General features: G+C 36.9%; 1 protein-coding gene and 1 pseudogene across 4 annotated transcripts in view; one reads left to right on the top strand and one right to left on the bottom strand.

Moving 5' to 3' along the window:
* Positions 1 to 1,613: 1,613 nt before the first annotated feature.
* On the bottom strand, positions 1,614 to 5,485 carry LOC141815589 (general transcription factor IIH subunit 2-like; annotated as a pseudogene).
* A 1,749-nt stretch (positions 5,486 to 7,234) lies between these two features.
* Positions 7,235 to 20,891, top strand: part of LOC141814866 (uncharacterized) — a 35,117-nt gene continuing 21,460 nt past the window's right edge. For 3 of the 4 annotated variants that reach the window (XR_012600529.1, XM_074702822.1, XM_074702823.1), the window contains exons 1-5: positions 7,235 to 7,587; positions 7,695 to 7,753; positions 11,772 to 11,853; positions 14,542 to 14,609; positions 15,801 to 15,870. Coding sequence is in view for 3 of the 4 variants with exons in the window: in XM_074702822.1 (XP_074558923.1) it covers positions 7,288 to 7,587; positions 7,695 to 7,753; positions 11,772 to 11,853; positions 14,542 to 14,609; positions 15,801 to 15,870 (579 nt within the window). In the remaining variant the exon portion in view is untranslated. Of the gene's footprint in view, positions 7,588 to 7,694; positions 7,754 to 10,666; positions 10,806 to 11,771; positions 11,854 to 14,541; positions 14,610 to 15,800; positions 15,871 to 20,891 lie in introns of those variants that run through there. The other variant, XM_074702824.1, reaches the window with a different exon arrangement.

Genomic DNA, 20,891 nt, shown 5'->3' with positions numbered 1-20,891 from the left:
AAGCGTGCATACAAGGAAAAGTACAACTGACCAATTTAGCTTTGCAATCGTTTTATAAACTATGATCCATGCACTAACTTCCTTGTTGGCCTCAAATGCATATGTTGGTCTAAATCTCACCCTCTTTTCATCATAATACATATCCCTCATCATTCATAAAACAATCATATTCTTAATTTTGATCAATATTCTTACAAGAAACGAATGAGTTCATATTCTCTGAACAGTATAAGCCATGCTGGAATCTGATTCTCTGTATATATAATAGATGGCAAACAAGCACATCTCAATCATACACATGGCATGATGAGATAAAACACAGTGTACTGAAACAATCATCAGCTCCACCCAGCTACAGAGGCTAGAGGGTGACTCCCTTTGCAACTGAATTAAAGCACCTCTGCGTTAAGATCTTTATGTTGACTCGCCCCATAAAGGGCGACTCCAGGAAAGAGGCCTCTGAGAGTTCCTTCCACACAGTGAGCCTCCAAGTTGCTGTGGCGAGGTAAGTGTGTTGAGCATATATGCTCTCAAAAGGAGAGGGGATCATGGCCTGGCACAGTAGTGTTCCTTTGTGGAGGAGGAGGAGGAAATGGAGAATAAAATTAGCTTTTCTTCCACAAAAAGCCATCATCACCTTTTCCTTTAGGAAAAGAGGCCTTTATGGTGCCTATAGTATTTAAGTGGATAATTGGGTGCATAATCATCCTTGCATGACAAGTAGTAGGGGCATGGCATGTAGTAGGAGGGGTATCTGTGAGTGCTAGGCATCTTCAAGTTGAGCTCCAATGAAAGTAGAAACCTATGCCTCTTTTGCAGAGTGGGGCATTTTGAGAATCCTTTGATGCCATATTGCTTTTTGTGTGGGAGACCATAATTATTGATGGCAAGTAGGTGATGAAACACTTACCAGTTATAAATTTAATGATTTTTTAAAAAAAATTCAAATGTCTAAACCCTTCTCTAGTTTGCTTATCATGTAAATCCTAAACCCTACTGAGTAAATTGTGATGAGAGATTGGAGGCCTCCACCATAATCTGAATTATATGAAACACAAAGAGAGAGAGATAAGAAGGGCCGGACCTTATGATGAAACAAGTCAGGCTGACAGGTTGCCTGTAAGTTCGTAGTATGTTGCAGTTTGCATTGATGTAACAAGTCCAGTGGTTCAGGTGTTGACTTTTCCATTTACCCAGATTAATCTGGAAGACCTGGAATGTCTGATGGGTTGAAACTTGACAGGTTCCAGCCACGAGCAATTAAAAAGAATGTCCTACTCTAACCCATTATTGTCCAAATAAAAATAACTTGCATTCATGTTCATGGAAGAAGCAGTCATTAAGTGGAATCTTCCTTCCATGCTTTCTTTGCATTTTACCAAACTTTGATTTGGTAGACTGGCGAAATTCAAATTGCCATGCCGTCCACTAAAGGATATGTATCTCCACGATAAAGGATTTCCTAAAACATGATTCAGGTGCACAAAGTATCAATAGAAAATTGACGTAAAGTCGATGCTAAGGAATGGTGGAAACACAACTAAATCATTAAAAAAAATCCCAGAAAGATGGCATTTTCAATTTTATTATTCATAAGTCATTTTCAATTTTTTCAGGTGGACACTAATAACAGCTTCAATCAACTCAAGGCCATAAGACAAAATGATACCTGAAAGAGTCTCAAGGGTAAATATACTCACATTCATTTTGTTGCACGAGGACCTTGTAACTTGCACCACTGATTTTTCCCAATTGGAGATTCAGGTTTGTTAACTAAGAAAACAGAGTCCGCAAAAGACTTCACCACCCAAATCAGCAATGTCTTGGCTGTTTAAGGGGGCCGTGCAACAGCTGCACTGATTTCACATCCCACATTATCGCAAAACTGACGATGAGCCGCATCAATGGATAATTGAAACTGTTGAACCATAAAATGTAATGCTCACAGGAGATACAGACGATGCACCGATTATAAGATGAACTCCAGGATTGCAATCTGCAAGCAGCATTTATGTAGTTATGCCATGCCGACTCTCACAACCTGGGCAGTTATGCAAGCTCTCGTGGATGCAGATATCACAGTCGAGGCAGAAAGGTTGGTTACATTTTGGACAGGATACATGGGGAGCAGATTTGCTTCCTGCAAAGACGATGCCAATGAGAAAGAAATTCAATATGAAGAAGTTTAAAAAGTCAGTATTGTCCAAACGAAACCAAGGTCCTGTAGATGAAAAAATGTACTTACTTGGTAGGTCATTGGTATTTTAGCTAGGAAATCAATATCTACTACCAGTCCATGATGAATGTCCAGTCGTATGGATACTTAACATGTTCAACGAGATAGTTCAGTATCAAAGACCACTATTGTGAGAATATTCTTGTCATGTTGCTATTTGGCATATCCATGCTAATTTTCTTTCCTTTCCTTTCTGATTAGGAATACTTAAGTTGGTTTTGCAAAATTTTCAATCTTCATGGTCACTCAAAGATTAGATTGTTTTTCGGCATTGTGTTCAAACCATTTGATTAAAATCTTAAGATTGAAATGACTGAGATTTTTCATTTCACTCCCAAACCGAGACGCAAACTAGTGTCTACACCAATCTCCTTGGCGTCCTCGCCATCCATCCTCCTCTAGCTTTGGCAAGGAGATCTCCTCACGTTTCCCCTCAAAAGAGAATCCTTGTCACCACTATAATCTCCTCCCAACTCTTCTGGCCTCGCCTCTCTTAGTGATCTCCTTGTGTTCCAAACAACAACCTCCTTGTATTTTGACAACAACTTCCAAGTAAGCTCCTCCTCTTCGCATTCCATACAACATTCTCCTTGTGACCTCCTGGTGTTCCAATGACAACCACAAGTAAAGCTCCTCCTATTCATCATCATTATCATCAGTGCGACCGAAACTATGCTGTTAGACCAAAACAGCCTGAATCTATCTCATTCTAGTCAAGGATCGAAACTCGAATTGGAACAATATTCTAAGCTTTGTTCAAAGACGATTAGTGTGTGGTTCTTAGCATTGGGTGATATCTTTTGTTGGTAGACGCCAAGTGGGTCCCGGTAACAAAACAAGGCTATTATGGAGATTTCAAAGAAAGAGAAACTCATATTCAGAATGAAGACTTGAATACCCATATCAACACTTCAAAATAATTACCATAAATCCTATAGAATCATTGTTAAACAATCATGTAATCTTTTTGTACGTGTTGATTCAGTAAAGACAATAAATTAATAGAAGTGTATAACGTGCGAACATGAACCTTGAATTTCAAAGATTCCATGTAAAATTTGAACTGCTTGCTTCAAAGCATGCACTATAGTGAGTACTAAAAAATTGTAATAAGTTATCTTGCATAATAAGAAGCCCTATGTTTTGAGTATAAATAGATACAAAAATAACAATTTGTAACAAAGTTTCTGTAGCTATAGCAAAGTCCATATGCTTCTGTACAGTATGTTACTTCAGATAAGGGTATCTAAAGAAATTAACAATGTGTGACTGTAACATATTCTAACCAAACCTATATCATCTTCACTAAAAAATAAATAAGGCAGAATGGAAAATTTGAGACGGTAACATGTTCTTACCATAGCTCACAAAGCTCTGTTGGCAACCATAACAGTTTGTGCTAACTTTTGATGGACTTTAAATGGAACCAAAGATGACACCTCATTAAATGGTGTCACTGGAAAAAGATGGTGGTAAGATCTTGCAAGGTGAGGAGAGGAAACTAAGGTCAAACCACAAATTGGACATTCAGTTAGTAGCTCACAGACACGTGCTTTACATCTTGGACACCCTCTGCTCCTCTTTGTGGAAAGCCCATCTTGATCAAATTAGCTGCCACATATTCTGCTATTGCTGGAGGTGGCAGTGCATGCTCCAGTAACAACTCCTTGAAATGGGACTGTCAAGTGCAATGTACCATTCATACAAAGTCAAAATACTGAAAACCAAAGCCTTGTGCATATAATTTACCTCATCCAAAGCCACGGTGTAAGAACCCCCTGTCTCTTTACACAGATGCTTACATATGAAAATTTCTGCTGATAAACCAATTACAGAACATCTAATTTTAGCTTTCTTGCATTTTTGAATTGTTTCCAGTATATCACCTGGATCACAGGAATTAAGAGCTGGGTACAGGAATAATACTTCACTATGACCATAAGATGGAATGTGGCTCAGGTATCCATGAACTAGTTCTAGGGCATTCTGTATGGAAGCATCACCTGAACATTCAAGTTTTCCCATTAGCGCCTTAATCTGTGACTCTGGGCTGCGTCCTACCTCTGTTAATCGATGAGCAACACCATCTTTTACGGTCACAAGACCAATATGAGACAATGCATTCTAATCAATGAACTCCCTAATAAAAGCCTCTCCGCATTGGGCAACAGCAACAATTTGACTGGGACGATAATCAGTCTCTGAAGCTGCCTGAAGTTTGAAAAATAATTTAGTAAATGGCACTGATTCAACATGAATATGACTTTCATAATTCTTGAGTTCTGACCCATAGAGAAAAAAAAAATAGAACACGCTCAACAAAATGACAAGAAAAATTTTCAAGATCACACAACCACATCTATAGAGTTCTGCAATAGTAACCTGATTAAATTGTTGAAGAATGAATACACTGAATAAAAAATTGTGACTGGTAATCGCAAGATTTAGGAATGAAGATAAAAAAAATGAGTTCTACAACTCTTCTACTGAAGATAGTGGTACATAACTATTTGGTTCCCGCTAGCATTATCCGAACTGCATGTGACATAAATGCAACTGTTGCAAGTAAAAAAAACATTTTGCAATGTCATATCAGAATATTTTTCCATCAAAGATGAAAACTGATGGAACCAACGGGCGATTTCATAATCTTTCTGTCATTGAGCAGGAAATATCGCTAATAGAATGGCCCGCTATTAGCTATGCAAGAATAGAGAATTCACGCTTATAAGAAAGAGATCGGCATTTGAGTAACCAGATGGATGCTTATTGAACTAGAAACACAACTAGGGTTGTGCTTACTGATTGATATACACGAACTAGGCTAAACCCCCAAATTTCATAGCAGGGATGCTTGCAGTCAGTACTAATCCAAACCCAGAAACGCGAACATTTGTCAAAGGCAACAATAAGACAGTAGAGGGGGAGGGCACCAGAGAGGTCGATGATAAGGTAGAGGTACCGAATAAGACCTTTCTGGATCCTAGAGGCGGCGGAGGCAGCAGATTTCTGGAGGAGGCGGCGGTGGTACTGGGTGTGGACGAGGGTGTTGGTGTCGATTAGGCGGAGGAGGCCGGACTCATCCTCCTGGAGATCCTCCCATGAGCGCTCGTCGGCGTAAGCAAGCTTCCACGCCTCCAACCTCCTCGCCGCCTCCTCCTCCTCGTCATCCTCATTTCGAAGGCGTCTCCACCGCCTCGTAGCTTCGTACGCCATGGCGACGAGATCGAATCGCCGCTGCACCACCATGCTGCGATTGAATCAGAGCAAGCAGCGAAGTGGGCGGGACACGACTCCAACATTTGGAGGAAATAATGGGCCATCACGAGCTGGGCTGACCGATCAACACAAGCTTTGCGTGGCCCAGTATAAGCCTAATCGTCATTGCCCAAATCACCTTTATTTTTATGAAGCTCATTACCGGAATTTTTGAGGTTCAATGAAAGAATCTGAGCCAGGCATTATTTTCTTAATAAATATTTTCCTACGGAGCAAGCAGAGCATTAGTTATGGACAATAATTATCAAACGTTTATTACAATCCAACAGTGAATTAAATTCATTCTTCATAGAGTTTTATGTAGAAGCAGCTCCTTTTCCATGCGTTCGAGTGATGTGTCTGACGTTAAAAATAATAATCACGTTTTATTCCTTTTTAGTTGTTATTAGGCACAGCGGCATGGAAATAACTTTTATTCCATGTAATGATTCGAGATGTTACTTGGCTTCATAACTGATAATAATTAACAGCAGCAACACGAAAGAGTGGATTAAATAAAACCCCTTTACTTTCGCGACTCCATCCGACTATCCGACTGTAACTCGAGCAATTAATTATTTGACTGCACCAGCGGCACGGTGGCGTGGATTGACTTCTCCGCTTCCCTCTCCAGCAACTTCCAGCATTGCTTCCTCCTCGCCTCAGTCATGTTCTTCACGAATGCACGGTGGCGTGGGCTGACCGAGTGGCTGTGACTCGAGTAATCGAGGGTCATATGATTGAGGGGCTGAATGGTCAAGATGATCGAAAGATCGAATGGTCGAAAGGTTGAGTGATCAAGACGGCTCAAGTCGAGATGGCCGAATGACTGAAAAATCGAAACGGTTGAAGGGTGGGATGGCTGAATGGGCGAGAGAGATGGAGTGACTGACAGACTTAGTAGCTGAATGATCGAGTGGTTGTATGACCAAGTGACTGAGGGGCTGAGTGGTTGAGATAATCAAGGGGTTGCATGTGAGAGGCTGAGTGATCGAGACAGCTCAAGTCGAGATGATCAAGACTGTGTAGACAATACGGTTCAGGACCTTCAGAAATAGCCGAGTGGCCGAGATGACCTGAAAGACTAAATGATAAAGTGAATGTGACGAGACAACGAGGTCAAAATAAGGACTCTGATCTATTCAAGATTGACTATTGACTTTCTGACCTAACACATCAGTTTGTCCTTTGATCATCTTTGCCACGTAAGACTAATTAGAATTCATCACATTAATATATTTTAACCATTATAAAATAATAATCACCATTATATATATAATTATAAAATCATTATTATTATAACATATTTAATTGATTTAGAATTTAAATAAGATAATAATAACAACAGTGTTAAATAGAAGAATAGTTAAATAATTATATATAATTAAATAATCAATGAATGAGATGTTCTGCTCATTTATATTTGTACCCGAATCTTCTTACTTGAGCATTTTCATACCATTTATAACTTGTATATTATTCCTTAATTAATGATAAAACAAATCAAGCACTATTTTTTTAGAATATTTGGAATGTCAGATCTGGATGCAAATAAATTAAGTGCAGAATTGAAAGCTATACTCAGTTTAACGGTGCTTTACTTTAATTATTGATGGGGATTTTTTTACCATAATTAATTAATGTGGTTCAAGAAATACTATAAATGATCATATCGTGGATGTTTCAGGAACATTCTCCATTCCTCCATCTCGTCTCTCCCACCCTACATCGTCCAGTATATTCCACAGCTTCCTTCAAGGTGCCTCGACGCCATCCTGCATTCTTCCTAGCCGATGGGTTCTTTCAGGAGCTCGCATGCCTCTCTTCGCCTCTCCCCCGTCCACCTCGTCGCTTCCTTTCGCTCCCCAAGTCCTCGTCTCAAGAAACCTCAACTTGTTTCCGCCGTCTCTTGGTTCTTCCTCGAGAAAGCGAGGCTCGTTAGGTCAGTCCGCAGACTGGATCGAAGCCACACGGTTTCCGCTTGCGAGAAAACCTCCGGGAACTTCATAATGGAAGAGGAGCGACCTTCTTTCGATCTCAATCTCGCCGTTATTCTTGCTGGGTTTGCCTTTGAGGCCTATAGAAACCCTCCGGTGTGTTCTTTAGTTTGCTTTTTTTCTCTTTTGTCCGATTGGATCATTTTTTCCCCTCTTGTTGCTGCCTGATTTTTTTTCTTTACCGTTGATTTCTTGGTGAATAGAATGATGTCGGATGGCGCGAGGTTGATGCTACTGATTGTCAAACAGTATTCCTCTCTGGGTACGTATTTTATTCTCGCGATGCGCTTGATCGCGTGAATCATTATCGGTTCACCGTTTCTCCTTTTGTTTCTCTTTTCTGTATACTCGAAGCTTCGTGATAACTGAGAGAATTTTACAAATAAGCTATCAATTTTTTTTCCTTATTTTGTTTTCTTTAGCACTGATCCTTACTGAGTCCGTATGCGTATCCTTTTCTTTCAATGCGCTTGCCCGTGTGAATCTTTGCTGGTTTCTTTTTCTCCTCTTTATACAGTGAAAATTTGACCATGAACGCGGGTTGCTGAACGCGGATTTAGCAACACTTGCCATCAAGTCGTTCTCATCTTGTTTTCTGTTGCCCTATTTTCTTTCTTTTTAACCTGTAATGAATTTCTTTTGCTTCTTTAAATCGTTTGTGTTGGTGATCATGCCGTTTCCATGGGTGTGATTTTGATATCAGATCCATGGGTTTGTGTTGCTACTGGAAAGGAAAGGGGAGGTCCTTTAAAGGATTGAGAGGATGGATCACTTTTAACTTGAAAGGCAAGGGGAAAGGATTGAGAGGATGTATCACTTTTAAGCCTCTTGCTATTTTCTGTTCCCTTTGATGGAAGTGGTAGTTTGAGATGTGATAGATAGAATTGATTGATTGGATTCCTTGAGGGGAGTCCCTAACCTCAAAACAGTTTTGTATTGTATGAGATGTTGATGCCTTGCATCTCTTATTGATCTTTATCTATATAGTTGCATCATGAAATAATATAGCAACTTGCTCAAATGTTAGGTACATCATGAATTAATGTCAACTTTTAATTGTAATCTATTGGTTGATTCTTCTTAAGCCCGGTTCATTTGAGAATGAGTTTGCTAACAATTGTGTCTTGAACTTATAGCTATAGATTCCATGATAAGCATTTTTTTTTTTTTTTTTGAGATCATATTCAGAAAGGTAGGTAGGCTGGTAGCTGGTTCCTTTTCGAATGTTAATGTTAGCATCCAGTGGACGATAAGCTTGCAGAGGCAGATTCATAGCTAAGAACTTTTTTATTGGAGGCTCATGTCACCATGTATGAAGGTCATTGACGTCCTTCAAAATGACCCTTTGACAAAGTGGTACTTTTTGTCCAACAACCAAGTTCCTATAGTAACTAGATGTTTTTTTTCAATGGCCTTTGGTCTATATTCCTTGTTTTAGCATTGTGATGTGGGACTTCTGAATGATATTTGCCTTCCTACCTAACAATTCTAACAATATTGGATGTTTGACTAGTAAAAGCATGTTAGATGATTGGCTACAAATTTATCCCTTCACTAGGTTGTCAATGGATTTTCAGCAAGATCAAGGTACTTAGTTTTTGTTGTGAAGCCTTTGACTATTGGTTAGACTCCCAAGTTGTATTTCATTTGTGATCGACTCGAATGCTTGATATTTGTGGAGTATGATGATTGGTGAGCAAAATGAAGGAGAATTACTTAGATGTTAGTTGACTTAACGGATTTTCAATTGACTTGAACATGACAATTGACTTGATCATGATAGTTGACTGGATGCAATTACTTGGTGAAGATAAAGTTTTTGTTTTGATTCAAGTTGATTGCCACTGTTGATTAGTTTAGTCTATTGGCTATATTTGGTACCACAAGCAACTGAGTATTCAACAAAGGTGCCCAAATTTGAGCCGTTAGAGTCTTTGCATATTATTCTTGTAGAGCTTCTGGGCACTCACTCTGAATGAATTGTGCTCAGCATCAAGTGTTCAGCTTTTGGGCACTCAGCCTGAATGACCTGTGCTTGTCTTCAAATGTTCAAAAGGACCCAAGAGGCTTGGAGGCTTTAGCATCCTAAGCTCTTGGGCTCTTGGTAATTTTCTCTCTCCCTTACTTCTTTTTTTTTTTTTTAAATTATTTTTAGTGATAGATAAATTTGTTGTTGAGTGAAATCCCTTGTTAAGGACCAAGCTTGTGATAGCTTGGGAAATCTTTGTGGTGGAGTTAAGGTGGAACCTTGGATTGTAGAGTTTTACCCCAAGGTTTAAAATATCAAGCCGTGCCGGAGTTTCGGTCCCAGACCGGAACGATACAGTTTCGGTACCGTATTGTACCGTGCTGGTATAATTTCGGTATTTTTAAAATATAAAATATATTAATTAAAATAAAAAATTTAATCTAAATATTTAAAAATAAAAAATAATTTTTTTGACAATTTTATAGGTTTTAATAAAGCCTATTTAAATTATCCCAAACTATAATTTTGAACTATAGCTAGGAATGGATTATTAAAACCTAATTAAACCCTAAGTTTTAAAAACAAAAAAAAAAGAAAAATCGCGGACAGCGCCGCACGATCGGTGCGTGCGGCCCGTGTAGAGCGTCGCCAGGCCCCGGCGGCGTCGCCGGCCTCGGGCGGGGTCTCCGGCGGCGTCTCCGAGGCCTCGTGACGCCTCCGGAGCCGTTCCTCGGTCAGAATTTCTGTGTCGGCGCTGTGCCGGTGCCGGTGCCTCAGTGGAACGAAATTTTTCGTGCATATCACCCGATACGGCACGAGATTTCAATTATTGCTTTACCCTATTACCTCTTGTAAAGGGGCACTTTCGTGAAATTTATGGGGATGACATATTAGAAGCATTACAAGTCATAGAGTAGGAGTATAGAGTAGGGGTAGGGTCTTCAAACCATGAAATATGTTTGTGTTAGTTTGTTAAATTTTATTGGTTGGCTCAGGTTTTAGCCTTGGATCGTAGAACTTTACCCTAAAGTGGTTGTTTAGTGGAATTTGCAGGGTGACATATCAGATTCATCAAGTCATGGGGTAGGAGCAATATTTTTGAACCATGCATAACCTGTGTTACATCACGTGTTTTGTTTTTGTTTTTGTTTCATTTCCTCTACGTATTAATGTGTCACTAACAACCTATCACACACGAACTTACTGATCTACTAATTGTTTGTTATTGTTGTGTATTTGTGCGAGAAGTAAAGAATTTGAGTGCGCCATTTACTCACCTTTCTTAGCTGGACCATGATCGACTGTACAGTGATCTCTTCTCCTTATTAACTAATCGTTTACATAGGTAATTTTTCTTAGATGAATTTTCCCTGTACTAGAGAACATTTGTAGCGAAGTTGCCTGGAACAATTATTGAGTCAGTTATATTATCAGCTGATTCCTGTACAGTATATGCATGATGTGCAAGAAAAATAAGAGTACATTAAAATTATTAAATTTTTCTGTATCTCTATAGACATTATTCTTCTATTGCTTCTCTTCTTGCCAAAATGCAGCCTCCCCATGTTCTGAAAAGCCCTTTCAGGGTCTCTCCTCATTCAAAGTAGCACCTTATTCAAGGCTTTTGGTAACATTTAAAGGGATTCATTTTATTTGATGCTAAGGACTTACTGGATGAATTTAATGGTTTCAATTTAAACTAGTCTAAAAATCTCATGAAAGTATATTTTCTATATTGTTCTTTTACAACTTAATTCAAGTTGGAAACCAAGTAAAATAGAAGGGAGAGGTGATTCTATTCCATTGATGAAGTTATTTAGTATTTTGATGATTCTACTTCCATTGGAGGAATTTTTACCAAGCCTAAGTTTCAATTTGCTTTGATAACAATGAGATCTATGTTTTATTTTTTTTTTTTTTGAAGATTTTATCCACTGTATGCAGAATCAGTTTTTGGTTCTGTAGATAGCTCACTTTCTCACAAATATGGATTTGTTGTGTCAGTTTTTGGTCTTCCTCAGGCACTATGTTGTAATGTATGAGCACTCACATGTTAAATTTGTTAATAGTTCAAGGCAGAACATGCAACTAATATAGTATATACTACTATAAACTGAAATTGACATTTGCATTGGGAATCAAATTTTCCATTGAATAAATTGCTATGCTCAATTTTACTTGGGTAAAGGGAGCTCACCTTAAATGTCATCAAAGAATCTTTGTCTTGATGTAAGAACCTAATTAGTGTGTCATTTAATTGATGTCGTCTCTTATGAGTTGTAGTACTATTGTTGTTATCGTATTTTGGTAGGAAATTTGTTCGTGAAATATACGATGGGCAACTTCAAGTTAAGTTAAAGAAAGGCGTAAACTTTCCTGCGATGGACCCATGGGTATGACACTTTCCTCAATTCTTAAGAAAAGGATTTTTGAGTCGGTATTCGACTTTTTTTGTGGAACGCTTAATTTATGTTAACCAGGTGATCATTGTATATTCATCTATAAAAGTTTGATTTTGATGGGATAAGTTATCTAGAGAACCAAGGTTTAAAATATCGAGCGTGCCGAAAATTCGATCCTGGACCGGAACGATACAGTTTTGGTACCATATCATGTTGTGCCAGTATAGTTTCGATATTTTTAAAATATGAAATATCTTAATTAAAAATAAAACTTAAAATTCAGGCTAAATATTTTATCCTCCTTTATTTAGACTTTTGTTAGGTCATATAAAATATTTAAACATATTTAAAAAGTCTCAATATGACCTAACAAAAGCCTAAATATTTAAAAATAAAAAAAATAAAAAATAAAATATTTTTTAAAAATAATAGGATAATTTAAGAGGTTTTAATTAAATCTATTTAAATTATCCCAACTATAGTTAGAAGTTGATTAAAATTATTAACTTAAGTTATTATTAAAATCTAATTTAAAAAAAAAAACCCGACCCAACTCTTTCTGCGTTTCTGTGACGCCTCCAGAGGCTTTGTCGAACCTGGGCGATGCCTCCGGACAATGTCCTGGCCGGAACTGCTGGTGTCGGTGCCGGTCTGTTAGCAAACTGAGAAATTTTACTGGTATCGAGCGAAATAGCTTGAGATTTCAATCCTTATAGAGGATCATAGTTTTCTGAATTTACCTAGGTTTGTAGACAGGTTTCTGGCTGATGTTCCAAAACTATGAGGTCTTGTTCAGTTCTTTTCTTTTCTTTTTGAACGCTTTATTCTAATTAAACTCTTTTATCTCTTTTGTACTCAAACATAACAATATATTCTCTGCACCTTAAGGTAGGGAAATAGATTATGCATAGGGTAATTTAAATTACCTAAAAGAAGATTGAGAAAACAACAACTAGAGGACTTGGACACAGGCATGAAGACGAAAGTTGTTGCAATTGCAATTGCCTCTGGATCCACTTGAAGTTGGAGATGGCTCTATTGTCACTTGCTAGAATTTGCTATCTCAACCATAGCTAAATGACCATGATAGATTGAAAAATCAGAAGGGAAAGCCACATGATCATGCTCAAATGAGTTTTTCCATGAAAGATGTCAGTAGGTCTGCTTTGAGGATGCCATAGAACTTGGTAGAAATTTTATGAAAAATTGTGTGGTTTAGGGTACTTGAGATTGAGTATGGTAAGGTGAATCTGTTCAGGGTGAAATAATTTGATGCTGGTGGGAAGGGATATGATGATCATAGTTAATTTGAATGATAATGAAGTGAATAATCTCTTGGTAGTGACAAACTGATGGCATAGGATGTTGGCATCACATTGGAGAAGGAAGAGTTGGTGTCTCCAAGTTTAAAGCATTTGAATTTGCAATGCTGTTTCCAGTTTGCACAATTTGAAATATGATGTATGCTGGGTCACAAAAGATTTTGAGTTGCTTACAATTGGAGGGAGGGAACCAGATTGTTCAAGGAATGAAAGAGGTATTAATTTGATGGAGATATTATGGTTGGTTGTCAGAAGATTATGTTTAATGATGCCATGAAGGCTCAAACAGAGGAGGTTACCATCCATATATGCTCTTTTTATGACCATCTGACACTAGGAATGGGAGAACTGGTACAGTCATGCTTTTTCATAGCAGGAACCACCCTGAAGTAGGTAAATTTGTTTGAATATAGCTGGAGGTAATTTTAGAAATATGATGTATATGTATGTGACATAGGGGAGAGAGTGATGATGGGAATAAGGCCCTGCTTGGTGGAGCTTGTTCTACTATGCACAATGAAAATTTGTTGGAGATGACAATGGAAATTATAATTGTCTTGTTTTAACATGGAATATGGGTAACCATGAACTCATCGGGTATACGGGGAAGATGGTGTAAGGAGAAGCATAGTTGTTAATGTGAGAATTCAGTGATCTAGGTTTTTTTGGGTGCAAGAACAAAGTCTAGTTGCATCTAGGAGAGGGGATAGAGGTGACAAATGAAATTAGTTTTTTTGGGAACAAGTCACTGGCATATATAGAATGCTACAAGAAGCAATGCTCATATATGATGCATGACATTTATTTTTTTATTAGTGCGGTATGATAATAATTGAGATGTTTATTTTTTTGTAACATGTTTCATCAAAATTTTAATTCAATTGACTTTTTGGTATATGTTTATATTTGGAGATAAACAAGTTAAATCGAAGATGATTATTATAATAACTCATTTGAGTTGAGCTTAACACGCTTTAAAGCATGCCTTGTCGACTGTTGGCTGAGGATGGTGACAAAATTATATTGTTCTAACTGGAAATTGAAGCTCCAACATGGAACAATAGTTAAACTTTGTTTTGAACCATACATATGAATCTCTTTAGTTATGTAGCCCTTTCTTGTTAACAAGTATATAGTAATGGTTAAACAAAATTGTAGATAATGAGTTATTAACTTATGCTAACTTTGTTGTCCTAACCTTTTTAACAAATGAACTACAGATCGTTAAACCTTTGAATGGTTGGACATTCAAGTGTTATTGTAGAACTCTACAAGATTAAAAACTTAAAATTTTATTTGCTGTTTTTTTAGCACTCCAATGTTTTTTATTATCTGTATGGTGGTTGTAATTTTTCAGGGAACAAGTGATCCTTATGTAGTATTACAACTTGATGGTCAGGTTGTCAAAAGCAAGGTGAAATGGGCGTAAGTATTTCTTTTACAACAAATTGAGCAGTACAAATTCATATGATAATCTGCAGAATTTTACATTAATACCAATCTATGAACATGACCTCATTGTGGGTCTGATGTAGTTGCTTCAGGTTGGCTGTTTATACGTCCTCATTCTATCCTGTTAGCTTGCTTAGAATCTAAAGAAACTCAAATGAGATTACTTTCCCACAATGATCTCTTAGGATGGTGTTCAATATGTTAAACATGCTCCCTTTGTTTTTAAGCTAGAGATCATTGCAAATGCACAAAGAAAATTTGACGCTAAGATTTAAACTTATATATGATTGCTGCCTTGTTCCTCATCCTCCTCTTATGCTTATTCCTCTTACCCTTGTTCCGCTCCCTCCTCTTAATCCTTTTTGCAGAGGAGGAGAATGCCAAAGCGGTAGAGGAAGAGTAGGAGATAGAAGAACCTGAAGAAGAAGTGGAAAGAAAAAGAGAAGTAATAGACAAAGCTAAAGGCAGAGGATCTTCTTCCTCCTAGTCTTTAACCTCCTTTTCTTCCTCTTCATATTCATCTTCTTCCTTCTCCTACTCTTCCTTTTTCTCTTCTTCCTCCTTGTCTTCTTTCTTTTCCTCTTTGTTGTCTTCTTTTTTCTTCCTCTTTCTCTTCTTCCTTCTTCCTTCTTGTTCTTTTCCTTTTGCTCCTTTTCATTCTCATCCTTTTTTCTCTTCATCCTCTATCTGTTTGTTATCTTCTTTGGCTACTTCTTTCTCTTTTTTCTTGTACTTCTTCAGAAAAAGATGATGAAGAAGAGATCCTCTTTGTTGTTTTCTTCTTCCTGTTTATCTTCACAATCTTTTTCCTTCTCTCTTCTTCCTTCTCATCCTCTCCGTTTACCCTTCTTTCTCATCCTCTTTCTCTTCTTCCTCTGTCTTATTCTTCCTCTTCCTCCTCAGCTACTTCTCTTTGGGAAAAAAAATGAAGAAAAGAGAAGGAAGAGGATGATTTCTTCAGAAAGAGATGAAGAAGAAGAAGAGGACCACATCTTCTTCCTGCTCCTCCCTCTCCTGCTCTCCTCCTCTTCTATTTCTTCTTCTTCCTATTTCTCTTCCCCTTCCCCTTCCCCTTCCCCTTCCTCTTTCTTTTTCCTCTTTAAATTTATTAGCTTTTTAACATATTGTTTATATGTGTTCGTTCACTTGTAGCCTTAATTGTAGGTCAAAGGACCCAATATGGAATGAGAACTTAACTTTAAATCTCAAGAAGGTATCAGGAAAAACTTTACAGGTACAAATTGATTGGAAGCAGCTTTGTCTCATTTTCAGGTTTATTTTGTCTCCCAAACCGTTGTTACAAAGTAGATAATCAATTATTCTTGTTGTTGGACGGTTTCATGTTGATGCTGTATAAGGTCATTGCTTTAATAGCTATTCTCAATCCAATAGTTTGATTGATCTCATACTTTAGAGGGAGCATTACTATAATTATGTGCTTTGGTAGTCTCCTCTGTCTATATTATCTCATTATCATTTTACATATACAACTCTGTGATTTGTGTATACTTACAAATAGGACTCTAATTCTTTACAGTTACATACCTAACACTCCCCTTAAAATTGGTTCAAAATGCAATAAATTCTCATCCTGTTACAAATATTTCAATTTTAAGGCATCCCAAACCTTATATATGTTAACTGTTCGGGGTTTTTGAAAAACTTAACTTTTCAACCTATCCACCCCCCCCAAAACCTTAAACAATTTTCAAAATTAAGGCAAGATTGAAACTTTTGAAAAACTTTTTCAAAAATACAAATCTTCAAAAAGATTTCTACATGAGTTTTTAAAAAATTTAACATTGTAAATAATATTTTTTGAGTAATAAAATGAGAAACATGATTTAAAAAGGATTTAAGCAATGCGTATATCAAAAATTGAACACCTAAGGAAACTTATTAATACTTGCAATATTTGAGATTAGGAAGTTGACTTAAGCAAGCTAAAGTGTGTCTTTATGGTCCAAGCACGCATGATGGCAACTAAATATACATAATTTACTTCTAATAAAGTTAATTTCAACCTTATTAGGATTATAATTTCTTTTAGGAAGTTAGTGTTTGTTAGCTAGAATCAATTTATATTTAAGGCATGGATGCATCCAGTTCCAGGTCTTATCCTAGTCTTTCATACCAAGCTCTAGATATTCATTTTTAGACCAGTCTCAATGCTACTTGGTTAGAGTGATTTAAACGTTCAAGCACTTGGGGATTGATTTATGTAGACTTTTTCTTTTATGAAATCATGTGATTTTGATATTTATATAAGCCATCTTAATCTTAATGGGCTTAAGTTTGGCTATCGCTTCTTAGGTTTCATTGTAGTATAGACTTTCTATCTTTAGCTACTAAAGGAGGTTTTTATACTTTGGTGGTGGTAATAGGTCCCAGACTTGCCTCTGTTTTTATTGTTATCACTCAATTAAAATTAGGTTGTGTTTTATTTATGGTTTTGGGTTCAAATTTGATGTTTTAAGATGATTGGGTTGAATTGGATTTAACACCTAGAGTTAGGTCACCCAATTTGGGGTCAATTAGACTTGAATTTTAAAGACTTGAATTTATTCAAGTCTAATTTTGATCTTAGTTATTTCAAATTATTAGATAGATCTTGAAAAATTAAGTATTATTAATTCCACTTAGTGGGTTAGCTCTTTTATAAATCCAAGTGTAACATTTCAGTATACAGTTGGTTTGATTATGTGTTGACTTTGTTTCTAAGTTGCTTGAGTGAGGAGTTAGATAGTTGATCTAGATTTAGCTAAACTTGATCTTTATTAATTAAATTCGAATTATTAATGATAAAATTTGAATCAGTTAATTATGGATTGTTTGCTTAATTTGTTATTTCAATAATTTGATTGGAATTGGATTATTTAAATTAGTGTTTTTAATTAAGTTTGAATTATTTAAGTTGGAGTTTTAAATTAAGTTTGAATTATTTATATTAGAGTTTGAAATTATGTTTGAATTATTAGAATTAGAGTTGTAAATTAATTTGAATTATTAGAATTAGAGTTTTGAATTAATTTTGAATTAGAGTTAAGATTAATTAAATTTAGATTATTTAAGGTTTAGATTAGTTAAGTTAAATTTAGATTATTTAAGGTTTAGATTATTAATTAAATTTAGATTATTTAAGGTTTAGATTAATTAAATTAAGTTTTAATTATATTAAATTTAAATAATTAATTTTAGATTAATTAAAGTTAAATTTAGATTAATTTAAATTAAGTTGAATTATTTAAATTAAATTTTAAATTATGTAAATTAACTTAGTATTTCATTCATTCTAGATTATCAAACGTGTTAGTTCTATAGGTTTTGTGAGATGTGTTTTCGATTTTACTTAATTTAAAATTAGTTGTGAATCTAAAAGGGCTAGCTAACCTTGTGTGAGATTCGGATTTAGTTTTGAGTTCGCTAAGTTAGTGTTTTTAGGATAAGTTTTCAGGCTGTTGTGAGTCATATTGGATATCATTAAATTAACCACATGCCTTCTAAGTTTTTCCAAAATAGTCCAAGGAACTTAGTATTAAGTCCTGATCTAGCTAGCTCATGTTAAACTAGGGTAGCTTTAGCTACTTCCACTAGACCGATTGCACCAGGTAGAATGCTCATGATTCACCTAGACATGCTTCGATTAAGTTTCTCTAACCTACTATCATCTCAATCCCTTTCGATGCTATGTTGTCAAAGTTAGGTTTAGTTTTTTTTTTAACTAACCATTCTAATTTAACCAAAAAATTAAGTATGCATAATAAAAGCAGTAAATCATACAATCATGCATTTTATGTAATTATGAAAATGAATTTTCTAGTGACTCCCCTTAAATGACATTGATAAGGGTCTATTCAGATAATGAATCTGATCCTTGGGGACTCAATATTGGTCCGGTCCAACATGATTAGTCAAGTTCGACATAGGAACTTATGCTTGGACTCTAGGTTTACTATTTTAATTAATTAACATAAATATGATTTGTACCATTTCTTAGTCTTGTATCTGAGTTCAGATTGATTTTATATGGCTCTTAGAGTTCCAAGTATTATGTTAAGGTACTTGGAGCCTAAGGTAAACTATTTCAATGAACTTTTAAGGTCCTCAACTTGAGTTTTCAAAGTAGAATTTTCTTTGCCCTCGGGGCATACTTGAGTTGGTTACGACAGAGCAAACTTGCAGAAGAGGGTAAGGGTTCGAATCTCGGCGAAGCCAAGACAATACCCTCCTTTGTCGTGGCCAACTACAGTTTTTCGATTTACCTCCTCATAGATGGGCGTGGGGCTGACCGTGTGGGACCGCTGGGGTGGCGAATTACACCTTTTGCAAAAAATGTAGATTTTTCTTTCTCAAGTTGTTGGACTTGAATTGAAGTTTCATTTTGAACTTGTTCAGTTGAGACACTCGGGCTAGTCTTCTCCTTAAGGACTTCTACCTCCTTTTAGAGAGATTTGATCCGAACAGTTGAGTTAACTAATTTACGAGTCAGATATCTAATTATGTCATAAAATTTATCTACTGAGCTAGGACTTAGATTGGGGTTTGGACTTTCGAAAACGGATGCGGATCCATGGCTTGACTCGGATTCTATTTAGGATTCAGGCTTTGATTCGGACTCGATTTTTAACTTTCGGAAATGGATGTGGATTTGTGGCTTGACTCGGACTCTATTTCGGATTCAAGCTCTGATTCAGACTTGATTGCAAACTTGGTTCTTGCCATCATTGCCAAGTGGCTTACTTGCTCCTCTTCTTCCTTGGACAATGAAGATTCATCCCATGTTACCTTCAGAGTTTTTTTTGTTCTTTATTTCTTACCCTATGTCAATCTTGGACACTCAGCTTTGAAGTGGCCCTTCTAGTTGCACTCATAGCAAATTGCTTCGGATTTGTTCTTCGTGGTTCAGGCCTGATCTGGATTTCTTGGATCGATCGAACCACTTATTTTATCTCCTCTTTGGTTAGTCCCTTCTTCTTCTTAGATAGTTTTTGAACTAGATTAACTAGCTCGGCGGTGATTTTGTCATCGTCTTCTGATTTTGATTTTGATTCTTCTTTGGATTTTGGTTCAGCTCGGGATTTGGATTTGGTTTTGACTTCTCCTACAATCAAGGCAATACTTTTCTCAAACGCAGTAGCATTAGACTGTTCATGAAGTTTAAATTCAAAAAAAATAATTCATCTAATTTAACATTTGAATGATCCCTTGAAACTTTGTATCTACTATAGATGCTTACAAAGTGTTTCTCGGAAATGTTTTCAAAGCATACCTGATTATGTCCCTGTTTTTCAGGTGTTGTCTGATCGCATGTTAGCCGTTGATGATGTCTTGGATCCTAGCATGCAGTTGGCTCGTCGTTTCTCTGTTCTGCATTGTTATATTGTACAATTTATTGAATAATAAATCTCGTGTACATACCTTTGCGTCCGATGTTCCTTCGTGCAGTTCGACTAGCTTGTCCCATAGGTCCTTTACGCTGATGAAGGGGCTGATGCAGTTGAATTCCTCCTTGGTTGGATCATACTGGAGGCTTTGGCATCGGTCTTAAATTTTCTTTTGGTGGCAGCATCCCATTTCTCACACTCGGAGGTATACCCTCGTCATTGGCCAGGAGCGTGAATCCGCATCCCATTTCTCGCACTCGAGAGGTATACCCTCGTCATTGGCCGGGAGCGTGAATCCGGTTTGGACCATGATCCACATCCCGACAAGGAAAGAATTAGAGGCTTGAGCATAGTTGTCGGATAGCGGTACAGTGTCGTAGCGACATTTTGAAGTGTAGCGAGAGTTGGAGCACTTTTAAGTTGATTATTGAGGCTTCTGTTGAACCTTTTTTTATAGGACCTGATCGGTATACTGATCGCCTTGAGATTTGGATCTCGATTTGCTTGATCGTTGGATCGATCTTTTAGATCGATTTACCGATCCGACCCTTCTCTAATCCGCTATGGCAACGTCAACCTATCGATGAGGATCTTCTGTCATGTCAGCGCCGCAGTCTTTATCCCTTCTGCCATATCAGTGAGTCAAACTTTATCTCTTTGCCATGCTAGTAGGGTGGTCCTTTTCCCATGCCACGTCAATCATCCGAGATTGATCCAGTCCACGACGGATGTCATGTCAGCACTTGGGACAACTAAGTTGACAACTCAACGTTCAATCTACAGATCCAGTTGATTGGTCTACTGAACCTGTTCGGTTTACTAATCCGGTCGATCGGTCTACTAGTTTTGCAAAAATAAGTTATCACATAGA

This window comes from Curcuma longa, chromosome 21 (assembly GCF_044706935.1).
Source record: "Curcuma longa cultivar G26 ecotype Majalengka, Jawa Barat chromosome 21, ITB_CL_G26_1.1, whole genome shotgun sequence".
Lineage (NCBI taxonomy): Eukaryota > Viridiplantae > Streptophyta > Magnoliopsida > Zingiberales > Zingiberaceae > Curcuma > Curcuma longa.
The sequence above is the reverse complement of the archived record's forward strand: the minus strand, read 5'-3'. Positions and strand labels throughout refer to the sequence as shown.